General features: G+C 38.5%; 1 protein-coding gene across 4 annotated transcripts in view; it reads left to right on the top strand.

Annotated features, from left to right (window-relative positions):
- Positions 1-27,725, top strand: part of usp53b (ubiquitin specific peptidase 53b) — a 50,492-nt gene continuing 22,767 nt past the window's right edge. The window contains exons 1-12 of one of the 4 annotated variants that reach the window (XM_049472266.1): positions 1-373; positions 6,379-7,089; positions 8,152-8,244; positions 9,218-9,352; positions 10,928-11,041; positions 11,938-12,020; positions 14,446-14,551; positions 17,105-17,251; positions 17,970-18,119; positions 18,659-18,827; positions 26,299-26,391; positions 26,494-26,637. In XM_049472266.1, coding sequence (XP_049328223.1) covers positions 6,901-7,089; positions 8,152-8,244; positions 9,218-9,352; positions 10,928-11,041; positions 11,938-12,020; positions 14,446-14,551; positions 17,105-17,251; positions 17,970-18,119; positions 18,659-18,827; positions 26,299-26,391; positions 26,494-26,637 — 1,423 coding nt within the window. In that variant the 5' untranslated portion in view covers positions 1-373; positions 6,379-6,900. Of the gene's footprint in view, positions 374-6,378; positions 7,090-8,151; positions 8,245-9,217; positions 9,353-10,927; positions 11,042-11,937; positions 12,021-14,445; positions 14,552-17,104; positions 17,252-17,969; positions 18,120-18,658; positions 18,828-26,277; positions 26,392-26,493; positions 26,638-27,725 lie in introns of all 4 variants that reach the window. The other 3 variants (XM_049472265.1, XM_049472264.1, XM_049472263.1) reach the window with 3 other exon arrangements.

Raw genomic sequence — 27,725 nt, 5'->3', positions numbered from 1 at the left:
GAGACTGAAATTAACGCAGAACTCCGATCCATCGGTTCCGTTAATCCCGTACAGACTCCCGAGAGCACGCGGCTTAACCCGCCTCCCCCCGCGCTGACACAGGCCGCCGAGAGACCCGGTACCGCGGCAGCTGCTCGTTACCCGCGGGGACCTCGCTACCGGACCGGCTCGCGCTCTTTTTCCCTGTAGCGCGCGCTGCGGCTCCGCTGCTGATCCGGTGTCGCGCGCCGCTGCGGGCTGCTGTTGTTATAGCGACCCGAGCTAGCCGCAGCCAACCCAGAGCCCTGGAACCGCACTTTATTCACCCCCGGAGCTTTTAACAGCTTTTAGCGGACGCTCCGGGACAGCGCGCGCAGCCAACCGGAGCCTGGAGGTGAGTCTCGCGCTGCGGAAAACTCGCTGTGTTTATATGCTGCTGTGATTCTCCTGAAGAGATGATGTGAACTGAGTGAATCAAGGAATCGGGTCTTTCCACCATTGAACCGATTCACGAGCAGTTTATAAAACTGAATCAAACTTTTCCCCTTTTAGCGTTTAACCTAAATCTAATTATATATTTATGTGCAGCTTTAGATTTAAAGCTGTAAAATCAACCTAATTAAACTTCAGATTTATGTTCTCAAAAAATCTGCGTCTTAAAATGATAAATTTAACTCGTTGTTAATTCATTTTAACCTAACCGGTTCATTTCGTACGAGTCGAGTCACTAGATAAAACTGAATCAAACAATTATTAATGTCTCGCCCAAGTTTTAATCGTGTTCAGTGCATAAACTCTAGCTGTATGTCTATAATCAGCCTTGTAAAATATTATTATAGCATTATTAAAATTCACAGTTCTGATTTTAAATGTGTAAGATAAAAACAAAGAGTTCCTCTTCATGAACCGATTCACCACCAAACACTGAATCAAACTCTCACACACATTTATTTTCATATCTGTATTTAATTATAAACTTGTAAAGTTGTCTAAACTCTCTTTGTAGAGGTATTTGGAGTATAATGTCATCAGATTATTATTATTATTATTATTATCTAATGAGATATTTAGTGATAATTAGAATCAGTTTTTCCCTATGAACTGATTCATAAGCTGCAACTCAATCACACTTCTCCCCGCATAGCATTTACATTATATTATTACATTTATGTCTAGCACTTGTTTTAAGCATGCACAACTGATTAAACTCTTAATCTGTTTAAAATAATGCAATTTAATTAATTATTAATCAACCAGAACCGACTCTTTACCTACAAACTGAATCATGAGCCAGAACTTAATTAAACCTGTCCTTTTATTCTGTTTTATATTTATATCTAGCTCTTTAAAGTAAAATTGGTCATGTTAATGTCAGTAGTTTAATGTTATCAAATTATAATTATTATTAAAGTTTTTCCCTGAGATTTTCCATCAGGTTGGATGATTGTCTATTTCTCCACTGATTATTCGCTGATTATTATTATTATTTACTACTACTACTACTACTACTAATAATAATAATAACAATAACAATAATAATAATAATGTAACATAACTTTATTCTGAAAAAATAAAATAAGGCCCCAACAATCACAACAACAAGAACTCACTTATTAAACATAATGGGAAATATAGTAAGATAAGTCACTATCAGATTTGTTGTAAAAGGTTGTCCTGCCCTGCACATCTTAGTGTTTTCCTGTATTGATACACCCACCTGATTCCAATAATGAGCTGTTTAAGAGCAGATTGAGCATTGTGTGATCTAATTCTTAAAAAGAACATGCATTGTTTGCTTGGATATTAGAAGAGGTTTTGGTTTGATTAAACACCAAATAACAAAAGGTTTACAGGTTTTTATTCATTTGTTTTGCCACTTTTTTCCAGTGTTGGATTCATTTAGTAGCTAAATTAAATAGCAAAGACAGCTCAATTCTCTTTAGTATAAATTAATCAGTCTTTTTGGCTGAAAACACCTAAATTCTCACTGAAATTATTCTTCGGAAAAGCAATGCCAAATAACAAGATTTAATCTTTACGACCAAACAGTATTTTCAGCTTTATTGTAAAATACTATATTAAGGCTATTTAAATTAAAAAGTGGCTTTATTATTGAAAACCTGCGGAAAACTGTGTTTGGAATTTTACCTTTGAGCAAATTTTATTTTTGTTTTTCCTTTTATTGCATCCCTACAGTAAATCCATAGAGTGGAGGCTTCCAGTTTTGATTCTTGTTTTCTTGTTTTTACTGCTGTGTTAATGCAGAGCGCAATCTGGTATCCTCATTGGCCCAGACACTGGCAAAAATTCCCAGCCCACAGCAGTGAGGAGAGTTCTCAGAAGGCAGCAGAACAGTTTAGAGTCTGCAGCCTGAAACCATTTTACATAATCTAAATCTAGAGCTTTGGAATAATGGATGGAATAATTTATTTTGAGTTGATTTACTTTTGATCAAATTGCTGCATTTATCTTTTTTTTTTAGCATTATCTGCAGGCTCACTCTTACTTATGGTGTCACAATATATTGCTAAGGAATCGCAACCTCTGTGTTATGATACATAGGGTTTCACCAGTTTCTAGCCAATACAGCCAATATAAACACAAACAAACAGATGACTTATTATTTTTATTTTTATTTCAGTAAAATAGCAGCAGAATTCCAATCTTTATACACACTATATCATCAGAAATATGAAATAAAATATCAGATCTGATCAGTATCAGTACCGATACTGAGTATCGTTGTACTCAGATCGGATCTGGCAGCTAAAGCACTGGATCAGAGCCTCCCTGCTGAAAGTAGAAGTATCTCCCACAGTGATGATGTCATAAGACCTGACGAGGCGTGCTCCAGTCGCAGTAAAGGTTGAGGACCCCCTCTTGCTGTATCAGCCTGCGGTTCCTCGGCCCGCTCTCCCGGTGCTGTAGTCATGGCGATCTTCCAGAGTGTGATTTTAACGGTAATATACTGCGACACTGCGGCAACAAGTTCTACACCGGCTCTGACCCGAGGCGCGCAGTGTTTACGGCTGCTGTATCTGTTCCAGCCCTGCGCCACGGCCGCCAATAAATCCCACCCGTAACAAAACCGGACGCCTAATTAGTGAGATCGGAGGCCGCGGAGCGAGGCCTGAGCTAATGCTCCCCTATAGCACAGGGGCCTCTGAGGACCTACAGGTTAAAGGGCCACACTGACCACCTCCTTGCTCGACCACCTCTTAAAGCAAAAGTAATGAAAGGAGAAAAAATAAAGACATTAAGAACAAAAGCTCCTATAGTGCACTACCCCCCCCCCCCCCCTCCCTAAAACACATTTTACTAAAAGCCATAATGACTATAATGTTAAAATATTAAAATGTTAATGTTGATAATATAATTTGGGATGCACTTGGCTGCTACCTGTTTCAGCTTCATATATGCTGATTGTAAATGAATGTATTTTAGTAGAATGCAAATATATTAAAGAAGTGCGCGTGACAGGTGCAGGTGTGATGGATCACAGTATAAACCAATAGGGAGTCAAAATGGTATATGTTTATACTTCTCTACATCCAGTCACAATCAGATTTACTCTATCTGGATGAAGAGATTTATCTGGATGCGGGTTTTATTGAATAATGAGAAGCCGAAATGAAAATGAAGTAACAAAGTGAAATAGGAGTAACAAGGCTATTTTTAAAATGTAAGAAGTAGAAAGTTCACATAATTGTGTGAAAATGTAAAGAGTAGTATTTGTACTTTACATTACATTACTTCACACCTCTGGGCTTACACACTAACGCACTAACTACCACCATGTGTGGGTGTGGTAACTGGAAGGACCAACAAGCTCTATACAGCAGCTCATAGATGCTCAGCATGATTCTGAGCGTGCACTAAAAAAGCCCAGCTTGTGCTACTGTGCTAGTCCTGTACAGCTTGTATCATTTAGCTGGAAAAGACACAGTGATCCTGAATGCTTTATTTTGTTTTACTTATGTGAGTAGAGGATAAAAGTGAACTTAAACCTGCCGTTTGCCATTGTTTTGTATAAATAATTGGTTCTTTTGACTTTTTATTGCATCGTTTCCAGACAAATTATTTTGGTTGCCAAATATTCAGTGCATCTCTAGCCTAAAGCTTGTCCTGTACGCTAGTGTCCCGCTGTACTGTACACTGCCCTGTTCTGATCTGCAGTCTGGAAATAGTGCAGCAGTAGCTGCGAGGACAGATCGCCTACACACAGCAACTCCTGTACATTAGCCACGACGCACAACCCGCTGAGATCAGACTTCTCGACAGATTAGCTTCACTGGTGAGGCCTCCCTTAACCCAGTTACTGCCCCACTCCGCTTTCCTTCCAGGAACTACGGTCAGTATAGCTGAGCTTATAGGAGCTGCTGAGAAACCGCACCTCATAGGATTAACCTGCAGTTGAGGTTTAGACTGGAGTGTCTCCAAACACTGATTTAACTTCTACTGCTGCTTAAAACCCTCTCAGTATAACATTACACCATCTTACCGTAATGAATAGAACACACAGTGAGTGGATCTGATGACCCGAGTGAGGCAAACCGTAATAAAACTATTATTGTTTTAGATATTATTTAATTATTGTTATTAAAAATATTATTTAGTTATTAAATAGTGTATTCTAGGGGTGCACTGAATATTTGTCAACTGAAAATATTTACCCAAAAATGGCAAACAAAGGGCAAATTATTAAAAACACCTAAACAATTTGTAATTTAATTTGTAACAATGACTATGATGAATTGACGTTAAGATAGACAGAGCTAAATACAGGGCAATCCTGGAGGAAAACCTTGTGGAGGCTGCAAAAGACTTGAAACTGGGAAGTCTCAACTCTTTCACTGGCTTACTCTAAAAAAAAAAAAAAATGCTTTCCAGTAAATTGTATGAAATTTGTGGGCATCAGGGAGCGTCTATTAAAATACGGGAGACTCCCTGAACATCTGAGACAGGTGGAATCTCTGGCGTTAGTTCTTCAGAATCAGTTATGTAGGTAAAATATTAATCAAAGCAGATGAAGGTAGCAGCAGCAGCAGTATTTGGGAGCTCAGTCGTGGGATTGGAGGAGGGTTAGTGGACTCTGTGGTGTGATGTTATATCTTGGCAGCGTCTCTGATCCCTCTTTAACATTGGAAGTGAACTCCGGGAGTTAAAGGGATGCGGCGTTTGGACTCGACTTGGCTTCTCCTGTAGAGCTGAATCAGCAGGAACGCGTCAGGCTGCTCCGCTGATGCTTTACGGCCTATTGATCCCGGGGGCTGAACACTGCGGAGCACCTACAGCACTTTAGCACCAGCTTACAGAGGAGAGGAGGCTGGCTTTATAAACACCACCCACTAAACTAGCATACAGTGCTAGGCCAGCACACTTTAGGATATATATATATATATATATATATATATATATATATATATATATATATATATATATATATATATATATATATATATATATATATATATGCACTGCATCATGGTTTTCGTAATGTGCTGGAATATCATTAAAGATACTGGGCATAAATACATTTCCTGTGGTAGATAGGTAATGGAAAACAACAACAAATGTTAGCTAGGGTTAGCCTGTGCTACCTTAAGGTAAACAATGTTAGCTAGCGTAAGCTTGTGTTACCTTGAGGTAAGGTTAGCTAGGGTTAGCCTGAGATATTCTGAGGTAAACAATAATAGGTAGGGTTAGCCTGTGGTATTCTGAGGTAAACAATAATACGTGGGTTTAATTTATGTTAAGCTAGCTTAAAATGTTTGGCTAGCCTAAGCCTTTGTTACCATGAGGTAAGCAATATCAGGTAGGGGTTGTCTGTTTTTAACCTGAGGTAAAAAAAGAAAAAATGCTAGGAACACTAAAGTAAAAAAATATATAGCTAGGCTTATTCTGTGATAGCCTGAGGTAAACAGTGTTAGCTAGCATAAACCTATGTTACCCTGAGGTAAAAAAATGTTAGGGAGGGGTAACGTGTGTTAAGCTGAGGTAAACAATGTTGGCTAGTGTAACCCTGTTTCACCCTGACGTAAACAAAGTTAGCTAGGGTTAGCCTGTGTTAACCTGACTTAAAAAAAAAAGTTGGCTAGAATAGGCCTTGGTTTATAGGCATTATGCCTGGTTACCTTAAACAAAAAATGCTAGCTTGGGTTCGCCTACATTTACATGAGTTAAACAGGGAACCTAGAGTTTATCTTCTTGTCAACCCAACTTAAATTTTTTTAATTTGAGGCCTGTGTCGTTCTTTTCCCTGCATTTTTTTCTGGTCACCCTTCACATTGTTAAGCATCAGCTCTAGAACTGTAGTGGCTTTTTCTTTAACAACCATTGATTTTTTTTTTTCTTCTTCTCCTTTACCCCCACCCCCCCTCCATCCCCTGTCAATCACAGTATAGATTGTCGTGTGCCGGCCCACTGCTCAGAAACGTCCCTATGGATGAGTTGAAGATTGACCTGTGCTGACCCCCATCAGGAGCTCCCTGGAGGAAGGATGGATTTATCCCGCTCTCCTCATCCCGACGCCTTTTCCAGTCGCATGTCAATGCCAGGGTCTTCCCCCCGACAGAGACGCCGCAGCAGGTCTGTCCCTCAGTCTGTGGGATTAGCGCAGAAGCAGTACATCGCCGCCTGTGGCTAGACACTATGCGCTCACTTTACTGAACACTGGGCTAGGACGTCTGCATCCCGGCCGCTTTTACTTCCATCCCAATGGTGTCCGGTCAGTTTCTGCACCCTGTTCCTCGCTGTATCTGTTGCACCCAATTAGGACTGTCCCCTGGAGCCCCGCGGGACCGACGTCTCGATCAGGTGCAGGGCCTGCCGGGCACAGATGTTGCCCGACACGGACCCGTCCACTCCTTTCTGAAATAAGTGACTCATTCGGACCTCTGGGTAGAGGTGGACTCGTGCCCCATGGCATGGGTCAAGCTGTTCAGGAAGCCAGGGACCGGCTCCACTGGCACAGGGGGACCTGCGGGCCCGGGAACGGGGCCGGGGCTGGGGAGGTCCTATCAGCCAGGCAGCATGCTCTCGCTGGCCCTCACCAAGGGCCTCCTCAACGAGCCGGGCCAGAACAGCTGCTTCCTCAACAGTGCCGTGCAGGTGAGCGCCATGGTGGATAAGGGTACCAGAGCAACCACATTGGGCAGGATAGAAACTGCATTGCCACCTACTGGGTTATTATAGCAACCACCTAGCAATTGCGTAGTGCCTATGATGTATGCTGTAGCATCAACAGCATTGTTACCACCTGAAGCACCATAGCAACTGTCTAGAAACCACCTATGATATCATAGAAACTGATTAGCAGCAGCAAAGCAGCCACTTCAGAGACCATTACATCTGTGTGGCAACTGTCTAGCAATTGATGTATCAACCACATGGGACTCCGTAAAAATGTTATCGTTCCATAGGTGGTTGCTTTGCCAATTAGCTATTAATTGCATGACAACAATGTAAAACACTGTAGCAACTAATTAGCAGCAGCATAGTAACCACTCGGGGAGCCATAGCAACTGTCTAGCTATTGATGTATCAACCACATGGGACTCCGTAAAAATGTTATCGTTCCATAGGTGGTTGCTTTGCCAATTAGCTATTAATTGCATGACAACAATGTAGAACACTGTAGGAACCATTTAGCAACCACCTGGGATGTTATAGATATAGCAACTGTCTAGCAATTGCTGTATCAACCATATGGGACTCATAAAAATGTTATAGTTCCATAGGTGGTTGCTTTGCCAATCAACAACTAACTGCAAGCTACCTTGGGCTCCAAAGCAAAGTCATGGCAACCATAACAAAGTCATGGCAGCCACCTGTGGTACCAGAGCAACCACCTAACAATTGCATAACAACTTCCAACTACATTGGACACTGTAGCAACCACAACAGTATAATTACCAATTGTAACAGCACAACAATTGTCTCACATCCACCACTACTTATAATATTATAGAACGTGGTCAGCAGCAGCATAGCAACCACTTCCGATACCATAACAACTGTGTGGCAACCATATGTGACACCATAGCTACTGTCTAGCTTAATGTGCCTTAGAAAATAAATAGAAAACAGCACAACAACTACTATGGGTTGCTGTTGAGTGTGCGTTTCTGTGTGTTTGTGTAGTCATTGGTACTAAGCTGTTGTGTTCTGCAGGTTCTCTGGCAGCTGGACGTCTTCAGGAGGAGTCTGAGGCAGCTGTCTGCGCACTTCTGCCTCGGTGACGCCTGCATCTTCTGTGCTTTAAAGGTCAGCAGGAAAACACTCATCTTCATGACACCCTTTATTGTTGTTCTAGCATTTAGAACTATGATGTGTAATCTTTCACTAGCTTAGACATTTAAATAAAATGCATCATTTTTGGACAAAACTGAACAAAATCTGGACTGAAGGCAGAGTTAGAATTATTATTAGAAAACTATAATTATTCAAAAAGTCTATTTTAGCTACCCAAGCTAATGTTACTATCCTAGCCCTGTACAGCCCCTATCTTGCAGCTGGAAAATGAGTAGTATGTTAGAGGTTGTAAACTGATGTCAGACCTTGTCCTCTATATGAGCTACAAGTGTAGGTGATACAAAAGCTGGGTGTTAGCATATCACTAACAGGGTACAACTGATTGTTTAATGCCATGTTCTATGTCCACAAATATTCGGACATATCGTTTATTAGAATTATATTTTTTCCGTTTTGTTGAATGTTGATTCATTGTTGTATTATTAATATTTATTATAATAAGTAATTTAAGTATTTAGGTGCTATTTTGTGCTTTTATATTTAAGTTGGCCCATGTATAGACTTATTATCCTAGACTAATTATTTTGCATTGTCATTTAATACACTTTCACAAAAAACAACCACAAAATATTTAATATATTTTTCCATAATTATCTAATATTAGTTTATTGTTATGATGTGTACATATGATGGCTATTTCTAACTCATAGCGCTCTCTGTTGTATTATTAATATTTTTTATAAGTAATTTAATTATTTAAATAAGTAATTTGATTGGCTAAGTATCTCTGTGCTTTATGTTTAAGTTGGCTCATGTATAGACATAATTATTTTGCACTGTCCAATTAAATGTAAATTTAATACACTTTCTCAAAAAACAACCACAATATTTAGTGTATTTTTCAATAATTATCTAATATTATTTAATAATTATGATGTATACATATAATCTTACTCGTATCTCTCTGTGTCTGTTTTCTCTGCAGAGCATCTTCAGTCAGTTTCAGCAAAGTCGAGAGCGGGCGTTGCCGTCCGACACCCTGCGGCACGCGTTGGCCGAGACCTTTAAGGACGAGCAGCGTTTCCAGCTGGGCCTCATGGACGACGCTGCAGAATGCTTCGTACGCCACCTTTATCTCACTATTTTTACAACCAACCTAAACAGCGTTCATACACGCGTATAATATTATATTTTTATAACATATAACTTGGCTAGGGAATTAGAATACATTAAATTAAAAAGCTGATTTTAGTAATTCCTTTACATTATTTCATAATGGCAGTACATTCAAGGGACAGTAGTATTTAAATAAAGCATTAGGGGCCATGTTTTAGCTGTCTATAGGCAATCGTGCACAGAGCAGCTTGATTTAGTATCAGTGTGTCTTTGCTATCATAACGACGTGAAAAGTACACCTTGCGCCGCTCAGAACGCACATAGTATAGCATAGGTGCTCCAGTTGTTACCTCAGGAGATGGGAACCCCCACACCTGTAATATCTATAAGTTGTGAGGTGTAATGGGTGGTATTGATGGTGACCGGCGGTGTCTGGCTAGAATTGTCCATGTGAAAAGACACTAGAAGTTATGGCAAAAATACCATATAATATTGCAATTCCTGCACATATTTTATTAGGAGCAACACTATAGAAATTACACAATTTGGCACAGTTTGAACATATTCACTGTGAGCTGTACTTGTGTCCCTTGTGTTGCCAGATATGTAGACATTAATGACTGTGTGTTAAGTTATTTTCAGAGAACAGTCTATACTGCTATTCAAGCTGTACACTGACTACTCTAAAGTATGTCCAAGTTTACTTTCTATAGTATCCAAAAGCAGTGTGTAAGACTGGTGGAGGAGGACATGCCAAGATGCATGAAAACTGTGATTACCTGGAACACCCGGGTTGTTCCACCAAATATTGATTACTGAACTCTTAAAACTTTATGAATATGAACTTGTTTTCTTTGCATTATTTGAGGTCTGAAAGCTCTGGATCTTTTTAGTTATTTAATCATTTCTTATTTTATGCAAGCAAATGCTCTAAATGACAATATTTTTATGTGGATTTTGGGAGAAATGTTGTCTGTAGATCATTGAATAAAACAACATTTTATTCTATGTTCATTTTACTCAAATCTATACCTATAAATAGCAAAATAAGAAAAACTGATTTAGAAACTGAAATGGTCTCCTAATTTTTTCCAGAGCCATATACGTGCACATTTGGCTCTCTCTTTTTTTATATATATATTTAGATAAACAGTATGTGCAGGATTTGAATAAATATATTTGAGTTCATAGAAAGTTCAAAGTTTTCTAGGAGGTTTTCTGTCAGCAGTGGAAACTTTGATAATCAGTTATATGACCTGAATGAGTTCTAATGTGCTTTTAAGTGGATATTATTAGATTTATCAGGGTATTATATAAATATAGCTTTCCTTTCTAATGACAGGAGCAGTCGTGTTCAGCCCTGACCCCTCTCTCCCTCTCTCCGCCTGAAATAGAGCTGAGTTTGAAGTGGTATTTTTATTTTTCATGACAGGATAAGAATGCTAATAATATCAGCTATGATAAAGCAGTTAGCGTGCTGCTAAGAATAGCTATAATAACCCGCTGTAATTATACTGAGAGCAGATGAAGGATCCGTCAGCTCACTCGTCTGGATGCGTGTGTTTTGTCTGTTTGACAGGAGAACATCCTGGAGAGGATCCACCTGCACTTAGTGTCCGACTCGGCCGCTGAAGCCTGCACGTCCAAGTCCTGCATCACGCACCAGAAGTTCGCCATGACTCTTTACGAGCAGGTAGAGATACTGTAGGCAAACGATGATATACAGGGGTTGGACAATGAAACTGAAACACCTGTCATTTTAGTGTGGGAGGTTTCATGGCTAAATTGGAGCAGCCTGGTGGCCAATCTTCATTAATTACACATTGCACCAGTAAGAGCAGAGTGTGAAGGTTCAATTAGCAGGGTAAGAGCACAGTTTTACTCAAAATATTACAATGCACACAACATTATGGGAGACATACCAGAGTCTTCCTGGAGCATCTGTGACCAAGACAGCAAGTCTTGTGATGCATCAAGAGCCACGGTATCCAGGGTAATGTCAGCATACCACCAAGAAGGACCAACCACATCCAACAGGATTAACTGTGGACGCTGTAAGAGGAAGCTGTCTGAAAGGGATGTTCGGGTGTTAACACGGATTGTATCCAAAAAATATAAAACCACGGCTGATCAAATCACGCAGAATTCAATGTGCACCTCAACTCTCCTGTTTCCACCAGAACTGTCCGTCACCACAATCAATTATTGTGCTCTAAAACCAGGTGTTTCAGTTTCATTGTCTAACCTTTAAATTTGATGTTAAAATGTAGCCACTTTTAAATATGCTGTAAATAATCAGATATTTATCATTTATTATTGAGATTATAACTTTAATTGAGAACACAAATGGTTTAATGATTTAAAAATAAAAAATCAATTTAATTCAGAGTTTGCCACAAACTCATACACAGTGCAGCTAGTAGTAAAATGGTACGATGACTTTCTAATCACATAGAAATGCAATAAAAGGCATTAAGATAAAAAAAAATATACATATAAAATAAAAAAAATGCATATAGATAAAATACATACATGCGTTTATATACACGCACATAAAACACAGAATTGACTGTACTGTGTTCTCTACAGTTTGTGTGCCGGAGCTGCGGATCGTCGTCGGACCCCCTCCCCTTCACAGAGCTAGTGCACTATGTCTCCACTACGGCCCTCTGGTGAGCCATCCTTCACCCAACACCTCCACCCGACTCCTCCACCCTGTCAGCCTGTTAGAAACGCCTGTAAACCCTGACCTTTAGAAAACAGCAGAAACATCAGTATAAGAATAACAAATCCAAACAATCAGAAGAAAAGGAGTATGTTCTTCTTCATAAACCAAATAAAGTCCCAGTCGAATAATCAAATGAATATGTAAGTTAAAGTCCCAGTATGATCGAAAGTACATGCTTTAAAAAGTATTTTATTTATATATATATATATATATATATATATATATATATATATATATATATATATATATATATATATATATATATATATATTCTTTTTCGCTATATATATATATATATATATATATATATATATATATATATATACAGTTGTGGTCAAAAGTTTACATACACTTGTAAAAAAAACATAATGTTATGGCTGTCTTGAGTTTTCAATAAGTTCTACAACTCTTATTTTTCTGTGATAGAGTGATCGGAACACATACATGTTTGTCACAAAAAACAGTCATAAAATTTGGTTCTTTCATAAATTTATTATGGGTCTGCTGAAAATGTCACCAAATCTGCTGGGTCAAAAATATACATACAGCAACAAAATTTGTCAATTTTGGTGATGTAGCGAGTTGTGTCAATCAAATTAGCTTCATGTCATGGCCTCTTCACTTCTTGTAAGTGATTCTGATTGACTACAGCTGTTGACTTCTCATGAGCCCATTTAAATAGGGCTCATTTGACCCAGTGATTAGACTCAGCTACAAAAGCTACAATGGGAAAGTCAAAGGAACTCAGTGTGGATCTGAAAAAGCGAATTATTGACTTGAACAAGTCAGGGAAGTCACTTGGAGCCATTTCAAAGCAGCTACAGGTCCCAAGAGCAACTGTGCAGACAATTATACGCAAGTATAAAGTGCATGGAACAGTTGTGTCACTGCCACGATCAGGAAGAAAACGCAAGCTATCACATGCTGCCGAGAGGAGATTGGTCAGGATGGTCAAGAGTCAACCAAGAATCACCAAGAAGCAGGTCTGCAAGGATTTGGAAGCTGATGGAACACAGGTGTCAGTCTCCACAGTCAAGCGTGTTTTACATCGCCATGGACTGAGAGGCTGCCGTGCAAGAAAGAAGCCCTTGCTCCAGAAAAGGCACCTTAAGACTCGGCTGAAGTTTGTTGCTGATCACATGGACAAAGATAAAACCTTCTGGAGGAAAGTTCTCTGGTCAGACGAAACAAAAATTGAGCTGTTTGGCCACAACACCCAGCAATATGTTTGGAGGAGAAAAGGTGAGGCCTTTAATCCCAGGAACACCATGCCTACTGTCAAGCATGGTGGTGGTAGTATTATGCTCTGGGGATGTTTTGCTGCCAGTGGAACTGGTTCTTTGCAGAAAGTAAATGGGATAATGAAGAAGGAGGATTACCTCCAAATTCTGCAGGAAAACTTAAAACCATCAGCCCGAAGGTTGGGTCTTGGGCGCAGTTGGGTGTTCCAACAAGACAATGACCCAAAACACACATCAAAAGTGGTAAAGGAATGGCTAAACCAGGCTAGAATTAAGGTTTTAGAATGGCCTTCCCAAAGTCCTGACTTAAACCCCATTGAGAACATGTGGACAGTGCTAAAGAAACGGGTTCATGCAAGAAAACCATCACATTTAGCTGAACTGCACCAATTCTGTCAAGAAGAGTGGTCAAACATTCGACCTGAAGCTTGCCAGGAGCTTGTGGATGGCTACCAAAAGCACCTAGTTGCCGTGAAAATGGCCAAGGGACATGTAACCAAATACTAATGTTGCTGTATGTATATTTTTGACCCAGCAGATTTGGTGACATTTTCAGCAGACCCATAATAAATTTATGAAAGAACCAAATTTTATGACTGTTTTTTGTGACAAACATGTATGTGTTCCGATCACTCTATCACAGAAAAATAAGAGTTGTAGAACTTATTGAAAACTCAAGACAGCCATAACATTATGTTTTTTTTACAAGTGTATGTAAACTTTTGACCACAACTGTATATATAGCGAAAAAGAATAGGGCTGTTCTGTGTACAGTGATACAAATGTTTAAAATGAATGTAGATCATCACCGTTTTTATTACAATAGCACCATTATTAAAACATTTTTAATATTTTAATATACAGAACGGGTTAAACGTCACAGGATACCCTTTTATTTCAGAAATGAAAGAATATCTGAATACCCCAACAAGTAATGGGTGAGGGGTCTTATATGTTAGGCATTAGGCACATGGGTACCACCTTGAAAGCATCCATATTTTGTGTGTGGAATAAAAGAGTGTCCTGTGACTTTTGTCACTGACCGAGACTCATTAAAAGAAGCATAAGACAAATTGGCAAATTGAATGAAGCACGTTGTGTAAATCAGATGTTTTTGTGTGTTTTTAGCCAACAGGTGGAGCGGGTTCTGGAGAGGACGGACAGGCTGAGGTCTGATATGTTTGGGGAACTGCTGCAGGCAGCAAACACCATCGGGGACCTCCGCAACTGCCCTGTACGTCCCCTCCTCTTACTATTATATTACTGTCTCATTGCCTAGTGAACAATCTGACACTTTTCACACGATTTTCCAGAATAGAGCTTATCTGTTTAGTGGATAGGCAGCAGAAGAACTGTATCACCCATTTTATTAAACCATGACTGATGTTAGAGATGTTGTTAATGATGAGGAGAGCATCCACTGATGGATGAAATATGATTGGAAGTTCTCATAACCCAGCGTATGTTTAAAGTTCCATCTTTCAACAGAAAGAGCAAATCATCTTGCTGTTTACGTTGTGATTGAAGGAACATCAGTGTAGGAGAAAAATCTAATTTTTTGCGAATTATGGATCCAAACGCATCAAAATGTACATGAGGTTTTTTTTGTTTTTTTTTGTTTTTTTTTTCGTCAGAAATACAGCTCTGAAAAAGAATTAAACCACTTAAAATTATGAGTTTCTTTTGATTTTACCAAATTAAAAACCTCTGGAATATAATCAAGAGGAAGATGGATGATCACAAGCCATCAAACCAATTGTTTTGCACCAGGAGTGTAAAGGCATAAAGTTATCCAAAAGCAGTGTGTAAGACTGGTGGAGGAGAACATGACGTCAAGATGCATAAAAACTGTGATTAAAAACCAGGGTTATTCCACCAAATATTGATTTCTGAACTCTTTTTATAAAGAGATAAATATATAAAGAATAATAAAATATAAACACAGTTAAAGAAATAGAGGGCTAAAAGAACACTAAAATTATAAAAAAGTTAAAGTATAAAAAAAAATAAAAGGACGAAATAAATGAAATAAAAAGGTAAAATGCAAAAATAAAACCAGTAATACAACAAATAAAAGGATGAAATGAATAAAACGGCTAAAAGGTAAAACATAAAATTGAATAAGTAGAAAGACAAAATAAATAAAATAAAAAGGTAAAATAAACAAAAAAATCAACTGAAACAGTTACAGGCTGTCTGAAGGTGGTTAAAGACCAAAAGTTTAAAATGACGTGTGCAGATGTGTGATGGATCACAGTATAAACCAATAGGAAGTCGGAATAGTATATGTTTATACTTCTCTACATCCAATCACAATCAGATTAACTCTATCTGGATGGAGAGATTTATCTGAATAGTGGTTTTATTGAATGATGAGAAGCCGGAATGAAAACCAGCTGAAATTAAATAGAAGTAACGAGGCTGTTTTTAAAATGTAAGGAGTAGAAATTTCAGATAATTGAGTGAAAATGTAAAAAATAATAATTACTGCAGTAAAGCACAGATAGTCTGTAACTATACTGTAGAACTACAGAGTGCTTCTATATGATTGTAGAGCAGAAAAATGTATAATGTGTGTATAAACAGAAGGGAGAAAGGGTTGGTATATGTTTATATATGGATAAACGGATGTAAATACGGGGGCTGTAAGACTTGGGCAGGTGCTGAAGACTGAAACATGGGGTAGATCTGCTGATTCAGCCCTGAGCCGGTCCTCCGCTGCGTGCCAGTGATGACATAACAGCGGGTCATGTGACGGTCTATATTTACTGTAGCTCTCTAGGGGACGACACGTGTTTCCGAGGATGTGCCTCAGACATTCAAGCACAGCGTTCCTGTGTTTCAGTGGAGCATCCGAGCTCTCGGCCCCTGTCGCTCTTCCGTTTCTCACATATTATATTATATTAATATTATGTACTGTGAGTGGATACAGTCGCTCAGACAGACGCTCAGATTAAACAGATTAACAGGGGTTTATTAGGATGATAAATTGTCCTAGAACTAATAGTAATAAATGATATTTTCATTTTCAGACCCGTTTTATGCCACTGATTTAATAATATAATAATAGTGCAGTTCCACTTATTTAAAGAGTCATGATCTTTTAATTATTAAGGATAGTCAGACAATGGAATGTAATAAATATAAATGTTTAAAATATTTTAAAGCATAAATAAAATAAACACTTGTTTTTCAATCAATGCATTAAACATACAAGCTCTTTTATATTAATGGTCTCTCTTTGTTTGAGAGAAATGAGGGAAAGTTGATCATTAAAAAATAATTTATGCTCTACTTTCACAAATCTGAAAAAGAATTACACCCTGTTTTAGTTGTTTTTCTCTCTACAAACCGCCTGTATTTCAGCTAAAAAAAAAAGATCTGAGCTGTACAGGACTAGCATAGTAATGCTAACTGAACTAACTTAGCCTTAGCATTTATTTGTTCACTAAAAGACTGGTTGCCTTTCTCTGTGTAAATGGATTCAGTAGCACTACCGAGGTAAATTCATGAATAAAATTATACCGTTTAGGTAAATATATTGTGTTTTGTTGATATCTGTCTGCTATTAAAAATGTTCAATTTGAAAATATACTTTTAAATTGTAGGTTTATGTGAAAAGCAAGACATTAAGGATTTTTAATGTGTGTAATGGTGGAAAAAGTTGCTAAATAAATGAAGGAAAATTCAGTTTCGACATTTTAATATTTAAATATCTAAATATTAATCACAGGTGAGAATTGGATCTGTGTTGCCAGATGTTCTGATAAGATGTTTGTGTTCTCAGAGTAACTGTGGGCAGAGTATAAAGATCCGCCGGGTTCTGATGAACTGTCCCGAGATCGTCACCATCGGGTTCGTGTGGGACGCCGAGCAGTCGGACCTGACCGAGGACGTGATCCGCTCGCTCGGACCCCACCTCAACCTTTCAGGGGTACGACTCCACCCCCCACCACACCGTTCACACACTGAACTGAACTGGTTCCAATAATCCACTTCACACTGTTTACACACTGAACAGAACCGGTTCCAATAATTCACTTCATACCGTTTACACTGAACAAAACTGAATGCAATAATCAAATTCGCACAGTTTACACACAGAACTGAGCCAGTTCTAATTATTCACTTTACATTTACACACACTTTAAACTCACAGTTCCAAAAATCCACTTTACGCACTTTCCCCTCCATCCCAATTTGAATCAGGCAGTAGTCAACATTTATTTAAACCTTTTTTATATATATATTTTAAATCTAGATGTGAACTTTGTCAGAACTTTATTTGATCTTTCATTTAAACTTTCTTTTAAACTTTATTGGCAACTTTTGTTTAAACATTTTTATTCTTTTAAACCTTATTTTTTTAGAAACATTTTAACTTAACGACAACAACAGAATATATAACTAAAATATCTCTTTTATTTTCATTATTATTTATATCTATATATTGTATGTGTAAGTGGGAATATTTCAGGGCATAATATAGTTTAGCTGTTGTGTTGATAATCTGTCTATTGAAACTACTTAATTACACTCTGAATTAATGCTGTATGATCGTGTGTATTATTACTGGACCTAAATCTAATATAAAAATTAGAGCTGAGTTCCGATGTGTTCATCCTGTGACTGTTCTCTTTCTGCTACTCCAGCTCTTCTATCGAGTCACTGATGAAAATGCCAAAAAACGAGATCTTCACCTGGTGGGCATGATCTGCTACTCCAGCCGCCATTACCTAGCCTTTGCCTATCACAGCAAGTCTTCCAAATGGGTGTTCTTCGATGACGCCACCGTGAAAGAGGTCAGCAAGACTACCAATACAAGCCTAATCAATCAAATCAATCATATTTATAGATCATTATGTTTGAGTTGAAATGTTTAGTGTAATTTATATATAATTTATTTACTTTTAGCATTGGCACTTGCATCTCCAGTCTGAAACCAGTGGAGCTGGTAAAGGCTGTCTAGTAAAATATATATTATAAAATAAAAAATCCAGTTTGTAAAGTAATTCTAGAAAATTAATGTTTAAAAATCTGAAAGTAAAAAAAAAAAAAAAATTGACAGTAAGTAAAAAAATCACGTCTACAATATATAAATCCTGGACCAGAATGTGAAAGCATAGGTCCTAAAAGTAAAAATAAAAAAAGTATAAATCCAGGTCTAGCAACTAAAAAAAGCAAAGATTCTAATTACTGGAACAAAGTAAAATTTCAGTCCACAAAGTATAACCCAGCTGAGCCATGCAGGCAGTGTTAACTTTCTGGACTTTAATTTGCTGTTTTTGTATTTATTTATTTATTTATTTATTTATTTATTTATTTATTTATTTTTATGTAGATTGGTTCTAAATGGAAAGATGTAGCGTCGAAGTGTATCCGGGGTCATTTCCAGCCGCTGCTTCTGTTCTATGCTAATCCAGACGGTACTGCAGTATCCAATGAGGACGCACCCAGACAAACCACCATGTGGTCCCAGTTCAAGTCTCCCCTCAACGGGGAGGGAACAGGTACGTCCACTGTCATATATGTATATACACACACATAAACCCTATCCAGACGGGATTAGTTTCTCAGGGGGTCCTGGGTTAATTGTCTCTTTTATGCGGGGTCCTCTGTGATTTTATTCCCGTCAGGAATTACCATGTGTGTCTTTTTCTCAGACGTCCTCTGAGAAAATTACAGACTGAGTTATCTACAGTTTTTCTTTGAACTCTGTGGTCCTCCAGTAATTTCGCTTTGGACAAAAGCGTCTGCCAAATGTAATGTAATGTAATGTAATGTCATTTTAGTCCCATCCGGACGCACATCTCTGAGTTTCATCACCTCGCGTTTAATAAAATAGCTATTTATTCACTGCTACACACTGTAATTCTATTTTAGGTGCGTGTTTCCACGGAGATCCACGTAAACACAAGAGCGAGTGGAAATGGAGGAGCTACTGAACGCGATGTCATGTGACTGAGAAAGCCTAAAAACTCACTGGTCCTCCTGTTTTTTCAGTTGTATTCTGGATGTAATAAAATATTTTTCACAGACGCCCCCTTAAAACAACTAATCCCATCTAGATAGGGCTTATCACACTTTCTGAAAAATGTACAAAGGTATTGGGAAATCAAGGGTATTAAAGAGTTTTCCTGCTTTTGCTCAAATATGTGTCTCTACAAAATTCTGCTAGAAAACCTTGGTGTGAGGATTTGATTGCATTCAGGATGTTGGTTATTTGATAATCACCATCCCATCTCATTAAGAACTATCCAACTTAAACGTATTTGTATAGTGTTTCTTACAACTGATGTTACAAACAGCTTTACAGAAACAAACAACCTAAAACCCCCAGTATCAAGAAAAGCCAAAACAAATTGGACCAAAATGTGAAAATCCCGGTCCAAAATGTTTAATATCCAGGTAGTAAAAATCTGGGTTTAAAAGCAAAAATCCAGACACTAAAATAAAAAGGTCAGGTAATTATAGTTAGTTATTATACATCCACATAGGCCTTAGTTAACAATTCATTTTAGCTGTTTCTGTTTTTATAAAGTTCTTGAGAAAGCAGATGTGGTGATATGTTAAGACAGGGACTGAACAATTAAAGATTAGTCGACACTAAAAGTTGAAGTCGTCAAGTTTGTATAATCGACTACATCTTTGCATACTTGGTTGTCTTACAAAATTACTGTTAGTTTTAGTCCCAGTGGCTAAAATCTCACTGCCAGATCTGACTATAACCTCCTAACTATAGAGAGAGAGCCAGAAGGTATCATAGACACGGGGACCCCCATAAATGTTCCAGAGAATACAGTTTGTTCTTGACTAAACTAGCTGGATGCTACATTAATCAGAAAGTGAAACACAAGTATTTGATTATATAGTGTATATCTATTCAGTTCTGGTTCTGATAAAGGAGGTTCTGGGCGGGTAAAGAGCAGCAGGATGAGCTGATTATCAGTTATATAAGTTGCTCCATTTGCTGCTCCGACTTTTTTCTGCACAAATCCCAGGTTTCCTCCTCTCAGCGTCCAGCAGCTCTCGCTCGCCCTTAACTTCACCGAGGACGGAGATTATCACCCACCCACCCTCTCACTCAACCTCCCTCTCTCTCTCTCTCTCCCTCTCTCTCTCTCTCTCTCTCTCTCTGTCTCTCTCTCTCTTGTCTGTCACTTGTGCTCCATCTCTATCTCATACCCTTTCCCTTTCATTCAGCGTCTCGTGTGTCTCTTCTCTCTCTCTCTCCTCCTCTCTCTCCTCTCTCTCCTCTCTCTCTCTCTCTCTCTCTCTCTCTCTCTCCTCCTCTCTCTCCTCTCTCTCCTCTCTCTCTCTCTCTCTCTCTCTCTCTCTTCCCTAATCCCTGCCGCTGGGCCTGGCACTGCGTCCTGACTCTCTCTTCCACTCGCATGCCCGCTCTCTCCCACTGCGCTGATCTTTCTCTCCGTCCTCAATCCCATCCCTCGTTTCTTTCTTCTGCTCTGAGCTCAAAAACCTCCTCTCGCTAAAATGGACATTCTACCTCGAGTCGCCTACCCACAATCCTCCTTGGCCATGGGAGGCCATCGCTACTTCTCTGTGAATCTGTGTAAGTAGAGCTGCTGCAGTTTTATATAGAATATTATAGATTTACCCAGAAATTAAAAAAAAGTGTAGAAGTTACATCATTTAGTTATTTTAGTATTTATAGAATATTAAGTATTAATAGCTTTAATCATTAAAATAATTATTTAATATTAGTGGTGTATCAATGTGATGCTCAGTATCACTATTGTTCGGATACTAGAAATGACTGGATTAAGTATCAAAAGGACACAGAGCTCGAACAATACCCTGCGGTGGATCTTTACTGATCCAGGATCTGCCACCGTTCCAGCCAGGACGTCTATCTGTGTTCTATAATGATATGAGTAATTGATCAGCGATTGATTGGTTGATTGATTGACATGCTGACCTCTTCCCATGAGCCTTAGCAGCTGACTCAGACTCTCAGTCCACTGCGGCTCATCTGGCTTGAGCTGTAACCACAATAGCTATACTACTAATAAAGCTCTACAGGGAAAAAAAAAAAAAAAAAACAAGAGACCACTTTATAATGATGAGTTTCTCAGATTTTACTAAATTGAAAACCTCTGGAATATAATCAAGAGGAAGATGGATGATCACAAGCCTTCAAACCAAACTGAACTGCTTGAATTTCTGCACCAGGAGTAAAGCAGCATAAAGTTATCCAAAAGCAGTGTGTAAGACTGGTGGAGGAGAACATGACAAGGTGCATAAAAACTGTGATAAAAACCAGGTCAATTCCACCGAATATTGATTTCTGAACTCTTAAAACTTTATGAATATGAACTTGTTTTCTTTTTATTTAAGGTCTGATAGCTCTGGATCTTTTATGTTATTTCAGCCATTTTTAAGTTATGAGAGTTCAGAAATCAATATTTCCTGTTTTTTTAATCACAGTGTTCATGCATCTTGGCATGTTCTCCTCCACCAGTCGTACACACTGCTTTTGGACAGCTTTATGCCTTTACTCCTGGTGCAAAAATTCAAGCAGTTCAGTTTGGTGGTTTGATGGCTTGTGATCATCCATCTTCCTCTTGATTATATTCCAGATGTTTTCTATTTGGTAAAAGCAAAGAAAATCATCATTTTTTTTCCAGAGCTGTATATATAATATGTATTAACTAATATTTAGATTATGGCATGTTGGACCATTTTTATTAATTTACACTGTCTATACAGTGTAAATAGTGTACTAGTGGGCCTGTCATAGTAGCTACCATTTTCTAATTGTGACAAACGGTAATGTTTATTATTGTATGCCACTTATATAATTATTTTTAAAGTGCAGTGAACTTTTAAATATTATTAAAGTATTTAGACATTAAAATTGGAATACATTTTTATAACCTAAAAAAAAAAAAAAAAAAAGAAGACTTTTTCTTTTTTTCATCAAAGTTGACACACAGTACTAGCATATTCATGTCTATATATATATTGTACAATAAGTTGATAATGTAATTATCGTGACAGGCCTTAGTGCTAGTATTCTAATTATTGCCCCACCCTTAAGAAAGGTTAACCTTAAGGTTAAAGGTGGTTAAAGGTGGGTTAAACTGAGGTTTGGTAGACCCTCGGTTTGCGTCCGCAGCAGCATCGTAACCCCCGCCGGGACTCGATCTGTGCCGTCGCTGCTTTAGGATGGATATTTAATGGGCGTGCGGTGCCAGCTTCGTTACTCTCGCTTTGCTGAGTTCGCTGCTTCAGTGCAGCGGCAGCACACACTCTCTCACACACACACTTACACACACACACTCACACAAACCCACACTCTCGCACTGCGCTGTTTTTCTGCTGAGCAGAGCCACTGGCAGCTCTCCGAACTCCTGTACGGGCTGCTCACACGCCAGCGCTTTATCAGAGTGAACACTGCACACTTTTCCTTTTTTCTCTCCATCCTCAGATGCCCTCTGTACTGTTAAAGAGCCCCATCCCACAAACCTCAACCTCCAGATACAGCATTTCACACTAACAGAAACTGTGGATTTTTTTAAATATTTAATATCACAAGAGCCATGACTCTGACAGTCTTTCCTTGGTAGTATGGAACCATGATTGGTACTGATCTCTGCATATTAGGAACAAAAAAAACACCCTAAATCTGATCTTTTCAATTCCAATTTTGCCCACCAGCTGCATATCAGATACGTGGCAATGTAAAAGTGCAGTGAGCAGTGAGGAAGGTTTCCAGTGGCAGGATAGCTAGGTTTTACCCATAATATTGGGACAGATTAGTGTTTTTGGGGGCTATCACTGATCACAGATTGTCTTTAACTCTGTAGTCTGATTGGCAGTACCAATCAAGGGTGAGACTTGGAAATGCGTTGTCATAAAGTGCTTTTATAATAATCTCTCCAGATGAAATATACTTGAAAGATACTTTTTCGAGTGAAACAAATCCCCATGTGTAGATGCACTTTCAAGAGGGGTATCCGGTTAGTGATGTTTATATATGTTTTTACACATTCTATGAATATGAATGGCAAATAAATAAATGACTAAGTAAATACCAGACTGACAGCCAGTTTTCCATCTAGTGGTTGAGCAAGGAGATGCAGTTTCCTGTGACCTCTATAATGAACCTCAAACAGCGCTTCTGTAACCCTTAGCTTAGCTGAATGTGATCTAATTGGCTCTTAGGTTTGGCTAATTAGAGAAACTGTTATCTGCAGATACCAGATACATGGCTAATATATGTTTTCATCTGTAATATGAACTGAGATCTCTGTTTAAACTAAATTAGAAGGCTTGTGTTTCAGTAGTTGCTTCAATGTCAACAATTTAGAAATACAATTTAACTACATTTAGAGAAACCAAAGATGAAATTAAAGATATGGAAGTGGCTGAACAACATGCCCTTTTTACAGTGAACATCCAGCTGTTAGTCACTGGAACTCCCTGATAGCTCCTGTGAGGCTGGAGAAAATGAAACTGAAACTTCATGTGAAGCGCTGCTCTTGTTCAGACAAATGACGGACATTGATCAAGTTGAAAAGTTAGTGTGAACTCCCTAAAAGAAGATTTGTAAAGCTTGAAACACATCAAACGTAAAAAAAAAACTGATTGTGTACTCACTGCCTAATGTATCCACCCCATTCTGAGCCAGATATGGTGTATGGTTCATCATGGTTCATGTTGGTGGTTTTAATGTTGTAGTAGATTAGTGTGAGGACGTGGTTGGGGGGTTTATGGGAGAGCCACTGCTTTTTTGTCAGTTTTTGATGGCCTCTCTTGTTCTAAATAAAGCTTAGATAGGATAAAAAAGTAATTTATTCTGTGGTATAGATTTACACATTTGTATAAAGTTTTATAGATACTCTGGTATGTATTCAAATTGAAAAAAAGTTTATATGGTGTTGAATTAACTCTTAAATTGTAACTCTTGTGATGGTTATTTTAACACTATAGTAAGTGGGACCATGTCTAGGAAAGTGTTAGTGTAAATTTAGCACAGTGTAATTTTGCAGTGTAGTTGTGTGTGGTTTGTTAGAGAAGTGTATCAGGGGGTGTGTTGAACTGAAGTGAGGGTAGAAGAGTGGCGGGGCGGGGTCATCTGAGCAGATGTGAGGGGGATTTGCCTAAACGTAAGAGGAGCAGGTCAGCGGTGAACACAGTGTACCGGCCAGCTGTTGTTCAGGGCAGTAAAAAATGCTCTGTTTTTCCATGGAATCATTTTTCCCCAGTTTTTATCCGAGTTTATAGTTGAGTGGAGAGCTGAGATCTGTTTATGGTCAGATTAGAGTTTCTGAGGTCACTGGGTTAATAATACTGGTTCTGATTATTTTACTGCAGTTCTGAAGTTCTGGGTTTACAGCCTTTTATGGAAGTTTGGTGGTGAAACTGGAGCTTTTGAAGTAGTTTGCTTCTCTCTCTCTCTCTCTCTTTCTATGTCTCTCTCTATCTCAATCTCTCACTCTCTCTCTAACTCTATCTCTCCATCTCTTCATCTCTCTCTCTTTCTCTCTCTGTCAGTGGGCTGTAATCCCTCTCCGGCCCGGTCACCCATCGCCAGGTCCAGCTGTGTGTGTGTGGTTTTTACTCTCAGCATCTGGGCCGACTCTCATTCTGTCCTTCTTATCCCCGTATACTCTGTCTCTGTCTCTGTCTCTCTCTCTCTCTCTCTCTCTCTCTCTCAGTGGAAATTTACAAGCTTTTTTACCACTACCAGTCATGTGACTGTTTAGACTATGATTTTATGTGAGCGTTGATCTGTCGCAATAATTTCATCATTGATTTATCATATTATACATAGACATGACCTTAATAATGTTTGCTGACCTCAGTATTGCCCGTTATGTTTACAGAGTGAGTCAGTATGCTAATTTTTATTTTAACCAATGGTCTTAATTTATAGACGATTCATATGGTAATATAAAAGCTGATTGATTCAGATGCTGATAAAAAATAATTCAGAAGTGGATATGCAAAATTATTCAGATGCTGAAATAAAAACTGATTGAGAAGCTGATTAAGAAAATTATTTTTTTATTTTTTAATTAATTATTATTTAATATAGAAATCAAATTGAGATGCTAAAACAGAAACTGATTCAGATGCTGATACAGAAACTGATTCAGATGCTGGTATAGAAACTGATTCCAAGGCTGGTATATAGTCTAATTCAGATACTGACAAAGAATCTAATTCAGGTGCTAATACGGAGACTCTTATAGGAACAAATTCAGGTGCCGATTTAGATGCTGTTATAAAAGCTGATTCAGATGCGTATATAGGGGCTGATTCAGATGGTAATAAATGGGTCAAATCGATTTAGAACTGAATCAGTCTCAATGTCAGCATCTTAAGTTTCAGTATCAGTATCTGAATCAACACTGATAGTGAAGCCTAAGATGTTGGTATAGAAACTGATTCCAATGCTGATATAGAAACTGATTCAAAGGCTGGTATAGAGACAATAGAAAGGTAATCAGAGGCGGCTATAGAAACTGATTCAGATGCTGATATGAAAAGTGATTCAGATGCTGATATAGAATCTGATTTAAATGCTGAGATAGAAACTGATTCAGATACTAATATAAAAAGTGATTCAGATGCGCTTAAATAAGCTGATTTAGATGCTTATCATAGAAACTGATTCAGATGTTAATATTGAGATTAATTCAGATGCTGTTAGAATTTTATTTAAATGCTGAGATAGATTCAGATGCTGATATAGACTGAACAGATTCAGATTCTGGCGTAGGAACTAACTCAAATGCGGATTCAGATTCCGGTGTAGAGACTGATTCAAAAGTTGGTATAAAACTGATTCAGATGCTGATTACGGATCATGTGGCTCAGTGTGCTCTTTGTGGAAGACTGAAGGTATTGTGAAAGAGATGTTGGGTAACAGTGTCTCTCTCTCTCTCTCTCTCTCTCTCTCTCTCTCTCTCTCTGTCGTTTGTGTGACAGTAGCTGACGTTTCTCTCTCAGGGTCGAAGAAACTTGACGGCGTGAGAGAGCCTGCTGGCTCCCTGCGGACCAATCAGGGAACCCACAAGCAACCGCTGCAATCAGCCAGTCGGCGTAAGGCACTATATATTTGCTATTTTAGTCAGGAAGAGGAAAAGGGCTTAAATTAGTCTGTTTGATTCAGCTGATTGAAGTTTCTTTCTATCCGCTCTTCAGTCAAAGTGCTTCCGGAAAGTCCGGGCCGACTGCGGGAGTCTTCCAGAGAGCCGTCACAGGGAGGTGGAGGAGGAGGAGGAGGAGAGCGGCTGAGGAGAGAGAGTGATCGGAGCCATCGCAGACCCGACTCCTTCCAACACAAAGGTACTTTACCCCAAACACTGAGGACTAACTGCGGTCATTACCCGTCACCCTGTGTTCACACTGCCAGAAGACAGGTCTGCTCACATGCTCGTGTGGTGGCGCGTGTTGCCGTGGTCTGTTAGCATGCTGGCTACTCTAGCTCTGTCTCCCTATTGTATTCTATTCTTCCATTAGCTTAGAAGGACTTTTCCTGTAACTTTTTTAGAATTGTATTACTGACAGTAGTTGTAAAAGAGCAATACCCATACATTTGACTTAATTTTGAATGAATCAAATTTTTCCTGCAATTGGGTAACAATCAAATAACATGTCTTTAGGACCATTTACATGCTGATATTGAAACTGGTTTGGAAGCTGATTAATAAACCGTTTTATAAATTGATTTATAAGCTGCTCTAGAAGGTGATTCAGAAGCTGATGTATAAAGTGACTCAGATGCTGTTATGGAAAGTGATTTAAGATGCTGATTCGTAAACCGATTTATAAACTGATTCATTAGCTGATATAGAAAGTGATTCAGAAGCTGATATAGAAAGTGATTCAATAGCTGATATAGAAAGTAATTCAGATGCAGATAAGGAAAGTGATTCAGTTGCTGATATGGAAAGTGATTCAGATTCTGATATGGAAAGTGATTCAGTTGCTGATACGGAACGTAATTCAAATGCTGATATGGAAAGTGATTCAGATCCTGATACAGAAATTGATTCAGTTGCTGATATAGAAAGTGATTCAGTTGCTGATATAGAAAGTGATTCAGTTGCTGATATAGAAAGTGATTCAGTTGCTGATATAGAAAGTGATTCAGTTGCTGATATAGAAAGTGATTCAGTTGCTGATATAGAAAGTGATTCAGTTGCTGATATAGAAGGTTATACTGCAAAAGCTCTTGAATCACTTTCTCTATCAGATTCTGAAACTGTTTCTGAAGCTGATATAGAAAGTGATTCAGATATGGAAAGTGATTCAGTTGCTGATACAGAAAGTGATTCAGTTGCTGATACAGAAAGTGATTCAGTTGCTGATACAGAAAGTGATTCAGTTGCTGATACAGAAAGTGATTCAGTTGCTGATACAGAAAGTGATTC

The sequence above is a fragment of the Astyanax mexicanus genome, chromosome 25 (assembly GCF_023375975.1).
Source record: "Astyanax mexicanus isolate ESR-SI-001 chromosome 25, AstMex3_surface, whole genome shotgun sequence".
In the NCBI taxonomy this organism is placed as follows: Eukaryota; Metazoa; Chordata; class Actinopteri; order Characiformes; family Acestrorhamphidae; genus Astyanax; species Astyanax mexicanus.
Note: the sequence above shows the minus strand (reverse complement) of the source record. Positions and strands in the feature narration are given on the sequence as shown.